We start from the raw sequence: 20,492 nt of genomic DNA on the forward strand, positions 1-20,492 counted from the left end.
AGGGCTCAAGGATGTCCATCTTCTGGAGGGCAAGAAACAAACACCTCACTGAGCATCATCATGTGTCAATGTGCATCAGCCTTAATGAGACTCAGCGGAGATGGGTGACTAATTCCAAAGCAGTACTTTATTCATGAACATGGCTTCAGGTAGATTATTCAAGAGCACACAACAGCTTCTTTGAATGCATTCACTTCTAAGCAATTGGCTTTCCAAAGCTTCCTGTTGTGGCTGAGTGGTCAGACAATTCATGTGACACGGTTTCTGCTCCCAACTGGGTGAACTTGCAAGCACAAATGTCACCGTTTGTGAGCATAATTTTTCCTCTTCATGTATGCCTCTGACATTTGCTTTCCACTTACCTTTTTGCCAGTAACATGCAAGGATAGCTGGTGGGAGAGAGCAGTGCTAAGGGGCCAGAAAAGGGAGAAATGGAAGGACCCAGGAGGGGCTAAATAGAACCTCTGGTGCCCAGAGCCTTGGTAGCAGCAAAAGCTTTTCACCTCCCCAAGACCTCCTCCCTGGTACTCAGCAGCTTAATTCAGAATAAATGCTCCAGAAACACACTGCTGCCAGGAGACCTGTGTGCTGGCAGCAGAAAATGAGGTAAATACTGTCCCTGTACAATGGCTCGTACCCCAGAGGTGCTGGGCAGCTCATCCCAGGCTCAGGGTTGTAGTGGACACAGGGAGATCTCACAGGACCCTGGCTTATCTGTCCATGCCACGGCTGGCTATGTCCTGCACTGTAGAGCCAAGCACACTGGGTGAGACACAAGTGACCACATAGGAGACAAACCACCCTGTGGAAATGGTGGGACCAGCTGCTTTTCAAGTTGGGGTTGAGCCTGACCAAGCACAGCCCAGATCTGCTGGGCTCGTTCCTCTTCTTCAACAGGCACATGGGGAAACCCTATTGCTTTGGCCTGTCTCCCCACAGCCCTTTAGCCACAAAGCATGTATTGCTCATGTCACCAGGGAATGGTGACACTAGGGCACATCCTGAGGGCACACACCCTCAGCACAACAGTCAGCCCAGCCCCGAGAGCCTCAGCAGATGGGTAGGGGTTGCTTTGGGCTATTATGCAGCTAAATAGCACCAGCCATAGCTGGATATCCTGGTTGAGTCCCTGCATCTAAGTGCAGCCTGGGAGGCCACGGCGAGTGGTCTGCAGTGAACGCCCATGGGCAGCATGCTGCATCCTGGCACCCGACTCTGCATGCGCAGACACATTTGCTGGCATGTGACAAGTGCCACTTATCTGCTTTGGCCTGAGAGAAAAAAACAGCAGGAGATCACTGCTCCAAGCTTAACTCATGGAGGTTTGGAGGAGCAGGGGTGGTCTGGACTCTAAACTAGAGATCATTTTCCACCAGCCTCAGCAGCAGGTGAGAAGAATTTTCCCCTCCCATTCTAGCACAACCTCACTGGAGGTGGAAAACCTTCCTGGAGCACTCCTTTTGCCCACAGGCCTCACATGCTGGCTGCACCCAGCACTCTCTCACTGTGACAGGAGCCACAAGGGAGATGGCCTGAGCTGTGACACCAGGACAGTGCATCACACAACCCAGTTTTTCCTTGTCTTAATGTCTCTGCATCGCAACAGCTCAGTCTGGCCTGCAACAGGGAAGTTCTTCAAAATCATCACTCTCTATCCCTGTTTCTGAGAGGAGTGCAGAGTATGTGATCTGTGGTGTGACTCAGACGAGGAAACTACAAAGAGCCATACCAGGCATGAGGGAGGGGAGCATCATGAACTCCAGAGCCAAGGATTTGCCCAGCTGGGGCTGGGGCAGGTCTCCCTGCAGGGAAAGGCAGGATGAGTCTGTGCTCTTCAAGGGCATTTTGGACCTCATTCTGCCCAGTTTCAGTGACATATCTGCTTTGCCACCTTAGCCCAGGAGGGATTTATAGATCGTCAATACACAAGTGTCAGGGAGGTGCACAGGAGATGGCATTTGGGACAGCTCCGGCACGAGGGCTTGGACATTTTCTCCTTGTGCCATGGCTTCTGCTCTGCATTCGAAGTGCTGCTGGATCTCTTTTTTTTTCCTAGGAAAAAATCCTCCACGGAAATACATTACTGCATGCCTGATACAGAGATGTAGAACTCCTCAATTATATCATGTTTTTAAGAAAAAGATCAGAAGCTGGTACACAAGAGATCATGACTCTGAAGGTTTCAGTGGCTATTACCATTTCAGCAGGCAAAGCCAGAGCACCAGGAGCTGGTCCTCAGCAGCATTTCTGGAAGTCCAGGCTCCCTTTTCCCTAAACTGTATTATACCCATAACACAGTAACCTCCAGGGAAAGCTGAGCAACCCTCTTAAGCTGGGCTTCCCTGGGCTGGGGAAGACTCCAGCCCCACCAGAGACTTCAGGTCTTCCCCAGTGCTCCAGAAGGAGGCCATCAGGCCACTCTGCCCTGGGGCGTGGGGGAATCTTTGTAAATCACCTTCTTTTTTATCTCTGTGGCTGAAGGAAGCAGCTCAGGCTTTGCTGATCACACTATTTCAGGAAACTGCAGCACCCAACAGTGCTTGCAGCTGAGCCACTATTGTCCAGGCACATCCCCCCTGCTTGCCAAAATGCCATCACCTTTCCCCTCCTCTCCCCTGCTCACACCTCCCTGTGAAAAGAACAACCAAAATATCTCCTCTGCAAGCCAGCAGGGGTTAATATTGTCAGCCATGACGTCAGGATCCCAATTTGTCTGGAGAGTCCCCCTCCCCATCCACAAACTCCCTCTCTCCTCCCTTCCTCCTGTGACTTTGCAATGAGCAGCAAAACTCCACAGGAGCTGCAGCAACAGCACTAGAGAGACATCCAGTCCTCCCTTGGAGAGCAGCTCTTTCCACAGACAGGGATTTATTTATTTTCTACACATGCATATACGTATTTATTTATTTACTGGATTACATTTGGTTTGGCTTTTTTTAACACTTTCAGAAAAAGCTCCAAACATTTCAAGTGACGAGCCTGAGATTTCCCTAAAATAAAACAACTGCACAGTGGGGTTGGGTTGCTTCCCCTTCCCCCTCGGAAAATAGAGAGGGAAGGGGGAACAAGCAGGTAAAATCCAGAATAAAATCATATATCTCGATAACTCACGCCTCCCCCCCCCCCGCTCTCTCACACACACACACACACACACACTCTCTCTCTCTTTCTCCTCCTCCTCTTCTCTGAAGGTGGGTAGCAGGAGCCATGCAACATCTGCAGAACTGGATGGCAAAAGAGCAGGAGGAAAAATAATCCAAGTGGAGTGCTCAGGGGGACACTGACTTCTTTTTTTTTTCTTTTTTTTTTTTTTTTTCTTTTTTTTTCCTTCATTTTTTTTTGTTAATTCTTCTCCTCCCCTGCATACCTGTGAGATTCGATTTCACATTTTGCTGAGCCCATTTGGGGGCATTTTATTTTTCCTTCTCTTGGGATTTTATCCATTGCCAGAGGATGTCTCTTGTTGAGAGGATGCTGAAAGGAAGAAGAAACGAATTCTTTGACTGGCACTGAAGGAGGGGGGGGGGATATTTTTCCCCCACATTTTAATTTTTTTTTTCATTATTCTTTTTCTCTAGGAAATCATTAACTGGGGGGGGTTGGTTTCTTTTTTCCCTCCTCCCCCCCCCCTTTTTTTGGAGGGGGATTTCAGAAGAACCATCCTTCTTTCCCCTCCCCTCCAAAGATCTTTTTTCATCCTTCGTCTTTGTGGAAATGTGGACATTTCAGGCAGACAGATTGAGTGGAATTGTCTCTGCTTTAGCAGCTCTTTGTCTCGCCTGCTGTGCGCAAAGGTAAGAATTGCGATCTTAGCCTGCAGGGGCAGGGGGGCTGATACAGGCTTGGTTTGGTTTTGTTTGGGATTTTCTCCATTGATTTGTATGTGGGAAAGGGGAGGGTTTTTTTCCCCCCAAATTGTTTTCCGTGCTGCCTGCTGTTATTTCCCAGTCTGTGTCATTTTGCGGGGAGGAGGGTTGCTCATACATGAGATGTGGAGCAGACGGAGCCCACCTCACAGCCCACTTGCAGCGCGTCCCCCCCCTCCCCGTCCTCCCGCCGTACGCGACCTGGGGGAAGATGGCAAAATGAAGCGTTTTGCTGGGGAACATGGTGTCCATAGGAGCTGAGGGAGGGGATGGCACCGGGCTGCGTGCATAAGCACCCCGGCACAGGGCTGGCTTGGCTGTGCCTGTGTCTGCACACACACACACGCACAGAGCACGCACGCAGCCACACTCACATCCAAGGGTTCTGTGCCTGTACCAAAGCCCCAGCTCTGCGGTGCATGGGAGGCGAAGCCTGCGTCTGTGCCTCCACGCAGATTTATGGCGTTCAACATGATCATCTGTGGGTGCTGTCCGTTCAGATACATTGCTGCATGTGCGCATTCATCCATGTCCGTTTGGGTGCACACACGTGTGTCTCACAACACACCTACAGAGCACAGTATGCTTCACCTGCTCTGCGTGTAGCCATGTCAGTGTTTGTGCTAATACCCTGCGTGCTAAAGCTGCAGCTATTCCTGGTATGTGTCTTGAGCACCAGGAGAAAACCAAACAGCCGGAGGTTCAAGCAACCATCCAGCCTGGACAAGGTGTACAGAGCACACCTGTTTGCTTAACACACGCGTTTATCTGCTGCCTTCACACCCAGGAGTAGCGCTGCCTACACCTCCTCACTCTCCGTTCTCACACATGCGGGCAGGTGGGTTTGTACCTCTGTGCCGACAGCGTGCACGAAGCCTGCTGGGGAGGGGGAGCTGTGGCATTTCCTTGCTCAGCCATGAACACTGAACATGCAGGTCCCTGCACAGCCTTGCAGATCTGTATATACAAAGATTTATGTTCCCATAGTTATAAACACGCACATGCGCAGATTCATGCCCACCTTACCCACACCATTCATGCATGGTTCCGCTGTGTATGGACACATACACAGGCATGTTTAGTGGCAGTGTTCAAAAAAATGTGTAAAGAGCCATGCCCATATCAAAAGCCTGTGTCAGATGTGTCCTTGCATGTGTGTTTATATTTGCTTATGGACTGATATTCACCTATAATCTGCATGTATATCTGTGCACACCTTGGAGATAAAACACTCTCCCATGTGCACATGCTTTCAGCTACTCCCACACAACCCAGCCAGCAGCATGGTGCACATATATGTAGAGGTTTGGCTGCAAGTATACGTGCATATGCAAAGCACATGCACACCCACACAAAGTCAGGGACACAGTATTCAAAAATTCAGTTCACAGGCTGGATGTACGTGCTCCCTAAGCGGATGCAGACCCACATTTGCCAGAAATAGCACTTACATGCAGCTGCTCACCCACAGCTGGGCATATGCACAACTTGCCTGTTCAGCAGGAAGGACGTGGCTTTTTGGATCAAAAGGAGCACTGAGAGGCGAGAGACCTTGCCCTTAACCATGACACCAGTTTATGCTCTCACTGAGCCAACTTGTAGCTGATGAGGAGGAAAGAGCCCCTGTATCCCCTTCTCACTCTACTTCTTTCTGCAGGGCCCCTGGCACATTGGTTACTGTCTCTGCCTCAGTTTCCTTGCCTATATTAAGGAGGTAACACTGCTTCCTGAGTTGATGTGCTGTGTGAAGCTAAATAGAAGTGCCTAAATCCCTTGAGAAATACCTAGTGTTTATACAATGAATATGGAACTCTATGAATATGGAAATCTATGTACCTAGGAATGACTGTCTAGTGACAACCAAATGTACACTGTCAATCCACAGTGAGCAGATACACATAAGCATGCTGCAAACCCTGACATACTTGCATGGAAATCCCCAGGTGTAAGCAGACCTTACAAGCCTAGGCACAGTGTTGTGAAAATGTCCACCTGTGCACAGCTCTCTGGCCTTTTTACAGTAATAAAAGCAATGCAATAAAGAGCTGTACCCCTCTAAGGTGCATGCTCAGAAATGCAGCTCGGACACCTTGCCCCAGCAGCACAAGTGCTGAAAGGTTTGTCTGTACACCAAAGCTGGGCCTGGGAAGTGTGCTGTCTCACATTTGTACATCCCTGTTTGGCTGAGAAATCTCTGCACATAGGCAGGCTGTGCATCCAGAGCCTTAACGCATGCCCAGACTCCCCAGTGGTCCCACATGCCTCCACCCACACCTGTACAGATAATCTGGGCCCTTGGGAACCCAGTCTCAGGCACCCACAAATGCCTGTTTCAGTGCTCCTGCATACGTGCTCCTGCATCGTGCCCACAGCCCAGTGTCTCATCATAAGGCAATGGAGCAAGTTCTGCACCCACAGTCACCTCCACACAGACTTGGGTGGTTTGTACATGTTTCACAGCTGTACCCTTAAGCTTCAGCGCTTTCATGTGTTTGCGTGTCTGCATGTACAGGCATGGACTCTGTACATCCCCTGTACAATCAGGAAAACATGCATGTCTGCATGTGTGCCTGCATACAGACATGTCAGTGCAAAACCCAGTGGCCAACGAGGCATTGGGCTGACTGGCAGAGGTAGTGCTATGGAGCAGCTTTCCACTTGACTTGGATGAATGTGGGAGGCAGTGTTGACAGGGAGACATGCTGTTGTGGTGGGTGACTGCAAAGAGCAGCAGTTGTCACTGACAGGGTCTCTATTCTCATGCAAAGCAGGGGACGAGGGAGGCACAGAGGCTGGGTATTCAGGTGGAAAACCTAGATACTCTGCAGCACTGAATAGATTCAATATTTTTAGCATTCTCTGCTTTCTGGTTTCGCACCTTCACTTTGGCTCTTGGGCTGTTTTTAGAGGGAGCTCCTTTCTTGCTGAAATGGCTGGAGGAGCTGGGTCAGTGTTAGGGAGGATGGCTGCCTGTCCTGTGTGCAAGTCAGAGGGCTGGGAGGGAAAGGATTGCTGCTCTGGCACACAGAGGGAAAGATGGACTCTCCTTCCCCATCTCTGTGTCTTGATTCATGTTGCTAAGAAGTCACGGTGATGCTGAGTGACAGAAGATAAATGTTTCCATGCCAAAGATCAGCTGTATGTTGAGGCCGTAGGACAAAAGGAGCTTTGTTTTTTCCTTTACTTCAATAATATGAAGAAATACCTGGGTGCGCTGAGAAGCAGAGATTACATGGGAGTATGTGACAGTGCAGGGGACCTGCTGGGGGGGCTTGTGCAGTGGGGACCTTGGTGCATTACAAGTCCACGTTGTGCAGTATGAGACCAGGGAAAAGTGCCCGTTGTGGTAGGGGAAGGAAAGCGAGTCCTGCAAGGGACTGCAGCCACCCTCTGCATGCCTTGATGGGACAGAAAGGACAATTCCTGCCTGTGTGTGTATGTGTGCACCCACCTACAGGAAGGGCACAGTGAGGTGCCCTGGGTGTGTGCATTGGTGGCCAGGGAGAACATGTGTGGTGAGCAGTGCCCACATTGAGGAGTGTGGGACCACTGGGATGCAAACACACTTCATGCAGAATCATGGGCATATGGAGTTTGAGGTACCCATGAATTGGGGTGAGCCACAGAAGAGGAGCCAAAATACCTGCTGAGACCCCAGTGCCACCCCCCAGGACAGCTTAGGACTTCATGAGTTTTGTGTGCAGGTCAAGCGCCAAGAGCTGTGCCAGGGACAGAAAATATGAGTGAGAAACAAAATGGGGGAGCCCTGCCTATGACTAGGGTGTCAATAGCACACGCAGGTGCTTTGGCGTAGGGATGCTGTGGTGGTGCTGCCTGGCCAGGACCCCACCCTCATAGCCAATGGCACACAAGATGACGAGGACTCTCTTCTTTTGTCTTTCAGCCCATCCACTGGGAATATTTCTGTGGTGAAAGAGATTGTGGACAAACTGCTGAAGGGCTATGACGTCCGCCTCAGGCCTGACTTTGGAGGTATGGTGGCGGCCGGTTGTGGGGAGCAGAGCACGGGGGCTGTTGTGTGTCCATGCTGCTGGCTTGGCCACCCGCAGCACACACTGACCTTGTGAAATGCTCCCATCTGACATCTCCTGCCCTCCGCTGTTTGCTAGCTCTCGTCTCCTTCTTGCCTTCCCCCTCACATTTCTTTCTTGCTTTCTGTTTTTTCTCCTTCTCTCACCATCTCCTCTCCCCCAATCATCACCCATTTCTGCAGGTAGCTGGGTTGTCCATGGTGTGGTGTTTCTGGGGATGTTTTGCTGGGACAGAGACACTCTGCTTTTCCTCTGCTCCAAATGTTCTTCCATCACAGACAAAAGGTCATCCCACCTCCACTTCTGCTCCCAGTGCAGGATATTTTAGCTCTTTACCCTGCAGAGGTTTGGGGTGATCGTTGGCTGGGCTGCTGGGCTGCCCCCTCAGCAACAATACAGGATAAACATTCCCTGGGGTGCTGGTGGTGTGGCTGCTGTTCAGTAGGAGATGCAAGGATCTGCAATTCCTCTGTTGTGTCCTGTCCTGTGAGCAAAAAGGAGAATGGAAAGGGCCTTCTCTTTCTCATCCTGGTGGATACACAATACAAAATAAACCTCGGGTACTGTCGTGCTCCAGGGTACAGTTGAAGTCCATTTGTTGGAGAGGAGCAGGCAGTGGAGAACCACAGCTGATTGCACAGGGAGGGGGATTTGGAGGACTTCTGGCTTCAGCCTGCCAAGCTTGGCTGTTTTCAGGCTTTTCTGGGAAATGCTATTTCCTCCTCATGAGGGAGATGTGTGGGATTGGAGGATCTTCAGCTTGCAGGAGGACAGGAACCACATCAAGATGTTCTTCTGCAGACGACTGCAAGGAAGCAAATCCATGCCTGTGCTCTCGAGGGGAAGAGATGCCAGGGCCAATTCCATGGTGATGCAAGGGAGGAGTTTTCCCCCAAGTGTTCCTCGAAGTTGGGGGTGGAAGAATATCCCCACTGATTTCATCTGGTTTTGAAGTCACCCCAGTGTATTCTAGTTTCCCATGACCCCATGAACAAATGTGTCTCCTCTGAAACCTCAGGTTTCCCTGCATCTCACCCAAACCTGCCCCATCCACCTGCCCTTCAGATCTGCTTCAGAAGGGCTTGCAGCTGTCTGCAAGGAAACAGGGATTCCCCTCCTCTCCCTTCTCTCCTTTGAACATGGGATATGGCTGGATTTGATTTAAAGGCTTTGTCTGGGAAACACAAAATGTCCCTATTAGCTGACCAGCTCAAATCACAGGAATTGGTGCAGTCACATTTTATGAGGGGGAGAACTGCAGAGATGACATAAAAACTGCAAGAAAACCATCTTGTAAGCCATTGAGATGATTATGATACAGTAAAACAGTAGGCGATCTGGCTCCGCGGAGGCACAGAGCAGAAGGGTGGTACAAGTAACTGGGGCTGGAGGTCCAGTATCCCAGGTCCATTTCACAGCCTGTGCACTCTGATGACAGGTCCCCAGGTCATCCAGCCACCCCCCAGGACATGGGCCTCCCCTTCCTTCAGTCTGGGCAAGGCAGCACGGGGCTCAGGGCAGGCGGTGCTGCTGACCCTGCCAGGTATGTGTGGTGCATGGGCTGCTCTCAGCAGGCACTGCGTCCTTCCTGACTGTAAAATGGATGGTTTGGGGCAACTGTTACATTTTATTTAATTTTATTCTGAATTCCCAAAGTACAAACTGCATTTTCCCTCACTCGAGCAGAGAAATAGAAAGACTATGGTAACCCCTTTCCTGCACTCATCTCGCTGTTGCTTTGCACCCTTTCTTGTCCTTCCCTTCATTCATGAGTGCAAAGTCCAGGCTGGCAGCACCAGTGACCGTGCTTTTGGTGCTTAGCGTGCAGGGATGCCCTAACTCTCAGCATGTCTGACCCCCTCTCCCTGAGGATAACCTTATCTAGACAAAATCACCTTTGCAGCATTTACAGTTGAGGGAAGGGTGGGTGGACAGGTGAATCTGAAAGCTGGAGATCATTAGCATTACAAGCCCAGGGGAATGGGATGGAAGTTTTCTTGCTCCACTGCTGTCTCTAGAGCTCACCTGTTCTCTGAGATTTTGGGCCAAATCCATTGTTAGGAGAATTCCAGTGGGATCATGTCAAGATATGTCTAATGCTTTGTGGATTCTAGTTCATCCATAGCCTTGTTGCGGGGAGGGTGAAGTTCCCCAATAAACTGTGTGCAGCTGAAAAAGGCACATTTTGGGCAAAGCCCTGAAACCTGTGTTTATACAGACCTGCTATGTCTCAAGGATGTGTAGGATTGGACTGAACCCCAGGCCCAGCAACCTGAGGATGGGCTGTTCTCCAGGACACAGCCCTGCAGCCTTCCTCATGCTCCACCTGGACCATCCTGCCACCCTTCAGCTGCCTTCTAGCTGGGCAAGATGGGTGTAGGCCATCCTTGCTGAGGGAGGCGAACCCTCTTCACCCACCTGTGCTCTCATCCCAGGAAGAACAGTCAGGGTGAGCTATGAATGTCCAAGACAACATCTTGGAGGGGTGGCAGGAGACATGTTCTCTGGAGGAATGGTATGGGGCCATCTCAGGACTGGCCCTGCAGTGACTGAGGGTTCTGGCTCGACAGGCAGCTGCCTGCACAAGGAATGGAGAGGACAGGAGCAAAGCAGCTACTACTCAGTAGCCTGTGAGCCAGGCTGTGCTGCTCCAGTGAGCACCTCTACAAGCCAGAGCCCTTTGCCCTCTGCAGCTCAAGAACGAGGGCACCTGGGGCAGGAAGGTCCGAGCAGCCAGTAATGGGCACTCCAGAGGTGCAGGCAGAGAAAGGTCCTTCCCAGACAGATTCCCACGTGAGAAATGCAACCCACAAAAGCAATAAACCAGGTGCCATCCCTTCCTGTCTTCTCTGCTCTTGCCCTGCCTGTTTTCCCCATATCTTCCTGCTACAGGAGTGTTGTTTCCTTCTTGCCATCCTCCCCCCATTTCAGTGCCTGGTGGCAATCACCCCTGCACTGTCCACTGAGGGCAAGGTGACACCTCCATGTCCTGGGGTGCCTCCTCCACACACCCACAGTTGCTGCACACAGAGCAGTAGGGAGCTGGGGATCTTTGGTTGTAGAGGTACTGGAAGAGCCTGTTCCCATGTACCATTTTTGTGCTCCTTGGCCTGGCGAGGCAGATCTCGCCCCTCACAACATTGCTAAAAGAACCAGTACTTCCAAGGCACAGCAGCCCCAGGCTGCCCTCCTTGTTCCAGCACCCCCATTGTCCCCGGGATGTGGTGCTTCAATGGCTCCAAATGCATCTCTGGCCTCCCCAGTCCTCTTTTTTTTGAGAGAGAAAGAGAACTCCGACTAATGCCAAAAGGAGGACAGGCCTGCTGGGGATTGCAGTTCACTTTTTAATTTTGAGATGCCTCGTTAGCTCTGGGCCGAGCTGAGTGGCTGAGAAGCATCAGCCACTCGCTCTCCTCCCCTCCCCCCCACCCCCTTGGAAACCCATTAGGCTGATGAACAGGTCGGCTCTCAGGGGTGATGCTGTGGCAATGACTGTGACATGCTCATCTGAGGAGCTGGGCTGAATGGGGGGACGCACAGGAGAAAGGGGGAAAATTGGAGCCATGTGGAGGTGATGGAAAAATCTGGGAGCAACTCCTCCACAAAACCATCCTGGCTCAGTGGAGGAAGCCCAAGGGGGTCAAGCACCAGGAGAGGTGAAGTAAAGGGGCTGGCATTGAAGGACCAACAAGTACATCAGTCATCTGGGCACAGGTGGTAAACCCTTCTAGCCAGGGGAGCCCTGGACAGTGCCCTCTTACTTCACAGCCACAGTCCTTCAAGCCCATCACACCATCAAGCCCAGCACACCATCTTGGACAGTGGCAGGGTGTGACATGCAGGGAACAATTTTCATGGGCTGAGCAAGGACATGGCCTGAAACTGAAAGGACAGGGAGCTCTTTGCAAAGCAGCTCTAAGGGGTTTGGCCAGGATTATGTTGAGGATCTGGAACAGCCTTCTAGGAGTGATTTGGAGGGTGAGAGAAAGATCCAGCCAGGGCTCTTGGTCTGCTGCAGAGGGACATCTCTGTCATGGCTGTGCAAGATCAGCAACGATGCAGAGCAAGGTCTTTTGGCAGGGTATGGTGGGAAGCCTGCTGAACTCTGGGGGAACAGGGCACCATATCTCACAGGGAAATCAAACCACAAGTAGGTGTCACCCAGATGGCCCTGGCCTGCGGGATGGACAATACAGGAGGCAATATTCAGTGGGTGTATTGCAAGTACAATCATCACACCACAGTAAGGCAAATGGGATGCTCATGATTTAGGACTGGATGAGCAGGCGATGCTGCAGATTGGGTCTGGGAAGCATTACAGGGCCACAGGTCAGAGAGGGAGGGAGCTTTCAGAGCAGAACCCTTGTAAGTGCTTTTAGATACTCACTTTCAGAAGCATTAGTTCCAAGGAGAAGAAAAAAAAAAAAAAAAGAAAGAAAAAAAGAAGGCAGACTGTATTGCCCCAGGGTAGAGAAGGCAATGAAGGAATGGCAGGAGGATCCCACTTGAGCTCAGTGACTCGGCTGCTCTCTGTTGGTACAACATTTCCAGCCCAAATCTTTGCAAGACTTTCAAGGAGCGTATGGAAAGGGGACCCGTTATAGTTTCCCAGCGTCATTTACAGATCTTGTTAGCCAAAAGCAAGGTGAGAGCATTTTCTGCTCCTTGCCCCTCGCCCACCTACAGTGCAGGGTTCTTACTGTTTCTCTTGGCTGTTGTGCACAATGTCTGAAAATGCCTGGTGAAAAAGGAATGACCAAGAAGCCCTCAGGATTACACAGTTAATCCTATGCTTCCATGCCTGTGCATCCAGCAGCTTTCCCTGCCCCATTTTTAAGACAGGCTTCTTGAAGGGCAATTAGTGCTTAGGGGATCTTGGATTGAAACAAGCCTGTCCGCTGCTCCTCATCTGCTCTGTGGCATGGACCAGGCTTCCCAGCTCTCATCACCCTTGCTCAGTTTCAACCCCCTCCTTTGACACCCAAACCTGTCCTCAGCTGCAATATCTTGGTCTCCCTCCTTTCTCTCCTTTGCTTCTCATGCCCTCAGCCCCTCTTTGCTCCATCACTCCTGCACCATCTTTGCGAGCCAGCCTGCCCCCCTGTCCTGATTGTTCCCCAGCATTTCTTCTTCAAAGGCCACTCCAAATTCAGTGGATCCTAGGATGAAATCCTCAGCCCTTTTCTGGGTAACAGCATCACTTGAAACCCAGAATTGTAAAAATAAATGATTGCTGATGCATAAAGTGTTGCAGTGAAGCATCATCAGTAGTTCAGGGCTCCGAAACTGGCGGGGCTGGCAGGCTGAGCGGCTGTGTTGGCTGGCATGAATGCGGCAGGAGACAGAGGGGGGCCTGAGCCCTGGTCCACCAGCCTTGTGTGGCTCAGAAACAGATGGTCTTAGTGGTCCTGTAGTGGAAGGAATGAGAATTTGGTTTCTTACGTAGTCAAGGCTGGTGGTATTGTGTATTGTTAAGGCTTCCTGAAAATGTCCCTGTTTTCCACTGCGTATAAGGTTCAGCCACAGTGGTTGTGTTTTTTCCATGCAGCTAGCTTGTTTTGACTTGTCAAAGGGCAGGGGGGGAGTTTTTTGGCAAAACGATTAGCAAATTTCTGAGAACAAGCTGGAGGTATGTACATGCTGGATTTTTTTCCTCTCATAAAATGTTGGGGGGTGCGACTGGCTGTTCATCCAGCAGGGCTGGCCCAGGTGCACGTGTAGCTGGCGGTTGCCCGGTGCTGCTTGTGACCCAGCTGGCAAAAGCGCTGCAGCCCCATCATCTCCTGTGTGGGTGCAGCATCCCAGAGGGGTGGTGCTGCTGCGGGACGACTGGGATGTGGGGCTGGGAAGGGGGCAGCCCAGCAGTGGGGCAGGTGCTGGTCCTGGGCTGCCTGTACTGGGGGCAGTAGGAGCTCCAAATGTTTCTTTCCAAGGCTTAGTCCTCAGCTCTTGAGATCTCTTCCCCTCCACTTCTGTGCAGAAATGTTTAAATCTCAAAGCAGCCAGATTCAATTTTCCCTATGCTTCTGAGATGCCTTGAGCCAACTCTTTTACACGCTTTTGGGGCAGGGAATTGAGACTCAGCAGGAAGGCATTCCTCTGCCAGGGCCATCTCCTTCACTGTCTGCAGGAGAAATTGCCCAAAGCTGGAGACAGGGTTAACCTGCAATGCTGCACTTCACAGAGCCTTGCAGCAGTGGGAAATATCACCCCTCCTTCCCCGTACCCTGGCACGATAGAGGAGCAGCTCTGAATTTGAAAGCAGAGGGGTAAAGATGGATCAGATTGGGGAAAGAAATCAATTGAGGCAGGAGCTGCCTCAAGAGGTCTACAAAGCCCAGTGTCACCCATGGCCAAAGAAAAGGTGGATATGACACGGGGGCTGCCAGTAGTCCCGCTTTCCTTTCTGAGAAAAGGGCGTTAAGAAGAGGATGTTCTTGGTCAGTAAAACTGGCTGCAGCTGTGTAGCCATCACTTCCTCCCCCATTTACATGACTTCTGGCTCCAGACCATGGGTCGCATCCTCTCTAGGGCTAATCCAGAAGGAAGATGACAACCTCCTGCTGTTGTGTCTTACTTCATTAACTGAAATGGCAGGAAATGAAAGGATCCAGTCCTTCTTGGGACATATGTGAATGTTAACACATTGCCACATGATGGAATTTCTATTTTTTTCACTTTGCTCTTTTTATGGGAAATACATGCTGTGAAAAGGACTTTGAGGCTGTAAAGTCAGATACTCAGGACTTTAGAAAGAAGAGGACTGGAGTTTCTCCCTGGATTTATATTTGGTCCCCTTGTGAGGGTACATCAGGAGCCGAGGTCCAACAATTGCTTCCTCCTGAACACCTCTACAGAGCACACAAGAGATGCCATTTCCACATGAAGCTGATCTTTCTTTTTGCCTTCCTTCAAGAGTGGGACAGGCTGGGAGCGTGCCAGTGGGGACTAGCTGAGGGGGTCGTGGCAGGTGATTAGGACAGACTTAGCTAGACTAGAGTGAGATGTATGTCTGATGCAAAGCCTGGGACTGAGCAGTCAAAGACAATTTTGGACTTGTACTTTCTTGACTGCTCTATATTCAGACCTGCTCACAACATAGAATTAGTTGTTTTTATAACTGTTGTACAGCATGAAAATGTGTACACCTCTGCTCCAAGGAGTCGAAGGTATCCCCTGCTGTGGGGTGTCCAGCCAAAACACCTGCTTTACCAGAATACTTAGCAGCATTGTAGCCAGCACACTGCGTGTGCAAAGCACAGCTCCTATTGATTTCAGCCACAGCTGTGAGTGCTCAGCCCCAACGCCCCAAGAGAGAGATATGCAGAGTTCACAAAAACCTGTGACATATAGGTGACTTGTGTAGGAAGGAGCATGTAGGAACCCCTGTGACACATCCAGTCCTGGCGGACAGGACTCAGCGACACAAACATCTTCTTTCCTTTCCTGGAGGCCTCCCCCTCACTCACTGCACGGCTATCAGCTGCTTCAGCAAATCAGCCAGGGACCTCACTGTCAGTGTTATCCTCTGATACGTAATCCTGCGTCATCCTCAGAGCAAATCCACCCTCTATCAAAAAGGAAAAGAAATGAACAACGATCCTGTGGGCAATTTAACTAAGAACTGGCTCCATAACTTCCATTTAGCAGTGGGCTTCCTTCCACCTAACTTTCATCCATTTTGTTTTCTCATGTTTTTCTTTTGTTTTGTTTTTTTGAGTGGAATAATATTTTAGAATATTAGCCCAGTCCCTTCCTCCAGCGTGGCAGAGCCTGCGAACTTCTCGCTGCATGCTGAACGTGTTTGTGAATCCATCTGTGGCCTTATTATCCTCCTTCAGTTGGGAAGCTCTGGCATGGAGCAGTGGAGGGAGTTTTGGGTGGTGTGACAAAGACAACAACAAAGATGAGTTCCCCTGAGTCTCAGGCAAGTCAAGCTGGACTTGGGTTTTCCAGAAATCTGTGCCTGCCCTAGAGCTGTGCTTGGTAGTACCAAGCATTGTCTTCTGGATTTGGTATCCGTTGGAGGACATGAAGTCTTGCTGTCATTCATTAAGCCAGGATCCATTCACAGGAACTGGAGGAAATGATTCTCCTGTTTGTGCCAAAGCCCATGTCGGTTAATGCATCCAGTTGCCCTCCTGCTTCCTTTTCACCCGTGGCTGGTGCAGCCTTTCCCTGCAGCTCGGCCCCTGGCAGACGTTTTCCAGGGCTGCTGGATCTCATCCACAGCAGGGCACTGTGTCTAGTGAAGGGTAGTGTGCCTGGCTAGCGAGGGGCTCTGAGCTATCTCTCAAAAATAAAGATGTCATAAACATTTTAACAAAGCATTTCTTCCATAAATTTTTCCTCTTTTCTTAGTCACAGATTTTTTTTATGACCCAATGCAATGCATTCAAGTTATTGATTAGTAGAGTAATTTCAATGCTTCTTAATTAATTAACTGATAGAAAGTAGATTGTTGTTTATAGCCAGTCTGGAGGATGTTTGCCATCTCACCTGGATGCATCTTTCTCCTTGACTAACATCTACATAACACAATTTCTGAGATTATTCCTGCCAGTAAACTTGCCTTTGAGGGACTGTCACTTAAAGCAAAATGTAAAAACAGTGTAAAACCCGTTAGTACAACTCCTTTTGATTGCTCAAAATATATTCTCACAACCCTAGAGCTGTTCATCAGAGCAGCTTTACATATCTGCATTGTTCATTTCCTAAGACTCCCAATATCCCGGTTAGGCAGAAAAATATTTTTGACCCACATAGCACAAAGTATAAAAGCCGAGGAATGTGCTGTCATTTTACTGCTACATGAAAGACAGACTGTGTGTGCATGTCACTTTTCTCACCTATGTCTTGTTCAAAGCAAAAAAAAGTTGGAGGCTACTAAAGTGTCAGGCTGAACTGATATAAGATGGTTCTTCAGTGGTAGTGACAGCATTTGGTGCAGAAGTCTGTAAGATCCATTCTTGCGGATAGCCCTTGGTGGGGCTTGTTAAGTGTCTATTTATATCTTGATATTTCATGTGAAATATCATGCACTTGTTAAAACATGACTAGAAACATGGACAAGACAAATGATGTGCTTAATGATGGCAAAAAGCCCATTAAAGGGATTCACATCAAGTATGTGAGAAAGAGAAGTGTTGGATGGTGAAGGTCGATAGAAGGAACAGATCAGTCAAATAAACAGGTATTCTGAAGATCCAGTGGTTGATCCTGTTTCCATCAAATGGAAAGAAACAGAGGACTTTTCAGTTGACCCTTTCTCCCAGGCTGTGGGAGCATCGCTGTTTGCTTTGAGCAAGGTATGAATTTCAGGCTGGTTTGGGGAACATTGATTATGCAGTTCCTATAGGCTATTCTTCTGGTTTGGGCATTTATCCTTAGTTCTGTGTCAGAGCTACAATATATTTTTCTTCTCTGATCTTTCCCCCCTCCCGTTCCTGTTTCTCCTGCACTTTGCAGTCCTGCAGGAATAGTGCTGTTAAGTAATTGTGCACTTCTAGATGTCTATGCTTCTGACAGGGGTGAGCCTCAGCCCAACCTACCATAGCTTGAATTTCCCTCCCTAGACCTCAGGACCTCTTAGTTCAAGTCTGGGAGGGCTCTGAGTACAGTTATAGTTGGAAAAGAGCCTCTGTAAAAATTACATCTTGTTGTTCCATATTTATTCTCCCTCAGTGGTTTCCATGTCAAATTTGCTCAGTTTACCAGTCAAAACAAGATATTTCTACCTGCCAGCACTGCCAGCTCAGCCTGGGCTCTGGAAATCAAGCTGTGCTCTCTCTGCTCCGGACATCATCACCAGCCAAAAAGGATTCTCAAATCGGGGCTGAGCTGGATGTGATTTTGATTATGCACAGATATAATTTGTTCCCAGGTAGCGTTGCAGGCTCTGTGTGACAGATAGCAGCAAGGCTCCTGTGCTGTACAAACATTGACTAACAAATCTTCCCCTCTACCTGTGGGAGGATGGATCACTGCTAGGTCCATATCTAGGGAACACCAAGAGGGGACAAGTTGTTGGGGATGACACAGAAAACCTGTGGTAGAGCATGGAATAGCACTAGGAAGTTCTGCTTCCTGCTATCAATGAGAACAGACCTGAGAACCCTCTGTGCTCACATCCACTGCTTGGTCACCAAACCATCACCATTCCTTTGACTGTATTGGTCTGTGAAATCCCCAAAGGGAACAGGCAGGTGGGCCCACTTCTTGCTGCAGAGAAATGGAAGGGGTATAGTAATAGGAAAGGCATTAATTCTGTTCACAGATAGTTGCCCTTCTGGTGGATGGAGCAGGAGGGCATTCATCACTGTCCTTTTCAGAAGAAATGAAATTTTGAAAATTTGATTATTGACAGAATAGTTCAAAAAATTATACGTAGCAGATAATATATTCGCTGTGTATAATCATGCCATGTAGTAGAAAAAGTAGGAAGGGTGTCCTGGTTATTGCACGAATTCCAACCTTCACTCTTCTTACGCTTCTGTAGTAAATGTCACCATGGGCTGTCAGAAAGAGTGGACACCAGAGCTTTCCTTGTCCCAGTGCAAGACTCTGCTCTCTGAGCCTGCAGGGTCATTTCAGCCACTAAAAGCCATAGTTGGATTTATCTACTGTGCAGACTCACCCTAACAAGAGCAATGGCCCAGAAGCAATATGCCCTGCTTGGTTCCTATGGCAGTCTATCATCCTGTGCTTGCATTTGGGACCAGGGCCTGTCAGTCAGCTGAGATGTGAGAATACCAAACTGCCCCTTCCTCTTCCCTGGCTTGTAATGGCAGCTGCACAACAGAACCAGGATGAGTTTTCTGATCAGAAGATCTTTTCAAACACATCTCAGCTACCAGGCAGCTTCCTGGTGTTCTTCTTGCTCTTCTCTTACACATTGTCCACAGTGAGAAAATCCACAGCAGGTGACTCCACCAGGTTGGGGGAAACTTGCGTCACTTGGTTCTGGACAGTTCAACATAAAGAAGGGGGTTCCCCATTCCAAGTGGCAAAGCTTGAGGCTGTCACACCAGAAGAGAAGGCCACTCTGATTATGGGTGGGATCTTACTGGTGGGACATTGTTACCTGCTCCCCCTCCAGCTGGGGAGAAGGTCTGCAGGAAATCCCAGCGTGCTGGCCTCTGTGGAAGGATCTCAGATTGGTAGAAAATTTTTGGAAGTGAGGGAGAGGGCAGGCTATGAGCTGAATTTTTCTTATTGTTCTCCTTTAATTGCAAAAATAGAACATCCATCACAAGTTCCCCTACATGTTTTTCTTCCCTATTGCACACGAGCTGCTTGCTAGTATTTGAAGCTAGAGAAAAAAAAATTGATGAGTACTCAAGTTAATAATGCATGATTATTATGTTGATGAATTGCTGGAGATGAATATATATGTAAAAGCTCTGCAAGATTCGCTCATCCATGCATCCTGAGTGAAAGCAATTATTTTGGTGAGCAAATGGCAGTTAGTTCTATCTCTTAATAAAAGGTGCCAGGGTAAAAGGAAACCTGGCAAATTTTGTCCTGCTGAATTTCCAGGACGCTTTTGCAAATCAGTCATTACTGAAAAGATGGAAACATCAGCACAGGGGTCGATCATTCGAAAGTGACCAACTTACAAACTTGAATTCTTTTCTTCTTCCTGCAAAACTCTTGCAATTCTCAGTCATCACTGAATTTTGTAAGATTTTCTCTGTCTGGAGACTGTAAAGAAAAAGCAGAACAAACTGAATAAGGCACATCCAAGAGACTTAGAAGCGGGGAAGACTTAAAGACTTAGAAGACTAAAACATATAATCCCATGTATAACATTTGGAAAGGGGGAGGCTTGTTTGCATGTGTGCTTTTCTTCTCATGATTTCTAACTCAGACTCATGATTTTAATGTGAATGTCATGGTATTTTCAGGCCTGACTCACTCCTTTTTTTCAATACTTGCACTGTAAGTTGTCCTGACTGTCACTGAGCATAAGCCTTGGGCTCCTTGTGACCTAAAGCTCTGTCTCCGAGCTGAGCCAAAGGGCCTTGTGCCCTTCACAGGGTAAGGGAAGGACCAGGTGAGCAGTGTAAGGAGGTGGTGCTGGAAGGCATCTGAAGTCAACATTAACAAAAGCCCTACTAGTGGGCTCTATTGGGAAGGATAAGGTGGGCACTGCCAAAGGGCTCTGTGTCCATGGAGGACTTGACAGAAGTAACAGAAAGGAGTGACCTTCTCTCCCTCAACCACCCCAGCCATTTACTTTGCACTGTCTTGAGAGATGAAGGGCCATGTCCAGCACTGTCAAAATATCTTCTCATGGAAGTATGACAAGGGACAACCCACAGCAGGGTTGTCCCCTGATGTCCCAGCCCTGGTTTCAATGTTTGTGCAACTTGGGCATGTCCTGTCCTGGCCATCTTGTTTCTTTTCTTTTTTTCCCTGCATGCTATGCATGTCCAACTGGATTCAATCCAGGAGTTAGATGCCATGGTATCGTTTAAAGACAAGAGCCCATAAACAGCGATGAGGTGTGACTAACTCATTAAAAATTGGAAACAGGGCAAACAGAAAGAAAACACCTTCTTGTTGTCCCTTT

At 49.1% G+C, this 20,492-nt stretch overlaps 1 protein-coding gene across 2 annotated transcripts in view; it reads left to right on the forward strand.

Moving 5' to 3' along the window:
- The first annotated feature begins 2,777 nt into the window (after positions 1-2,777).
- The window catches only part of GABRQ (gamma-aminobutyric acid type A receptor subunit theta), an 82,661-nt gene continuing 64,946 nt past the window's right edge, over positions 2,778-20,492 (forward strand). The window contains exons 1-2 of one of the 2 annotated variants that reach the window (XM_005514060.4): positions 2,778-3,794; positions 7,771-7,859. In XM_005514060.4, coding sequence (XP_005514117.1) covers positions 3,715-3,794; positions 7,771-7,859 — 169 coding nt within the window. In that variant the 5' untranslated portion in view covers positions 2,778-3,714. The remainder of the gene's footprint in view (positions 3,795-7,770; positions 7,860-20,492) is intronic. The other variant, XM_005514059.4, reaches the window with a different exon arrangement.

The sequence above is a fragment of the Columba livia genome, chromosome 12, assembly GCF_036013475.1.
Source record: "Columba livia isolate bColLiv1 breed racing homer chromosome 12, bColLiv1.pat.W.v2, whole genome shotgun sequence".
Lineage (NCBI taxonomy): Eukaryota > Metazoa > Chordata > Aves > Columbiformes > Columbidae > Columba > Columba livia.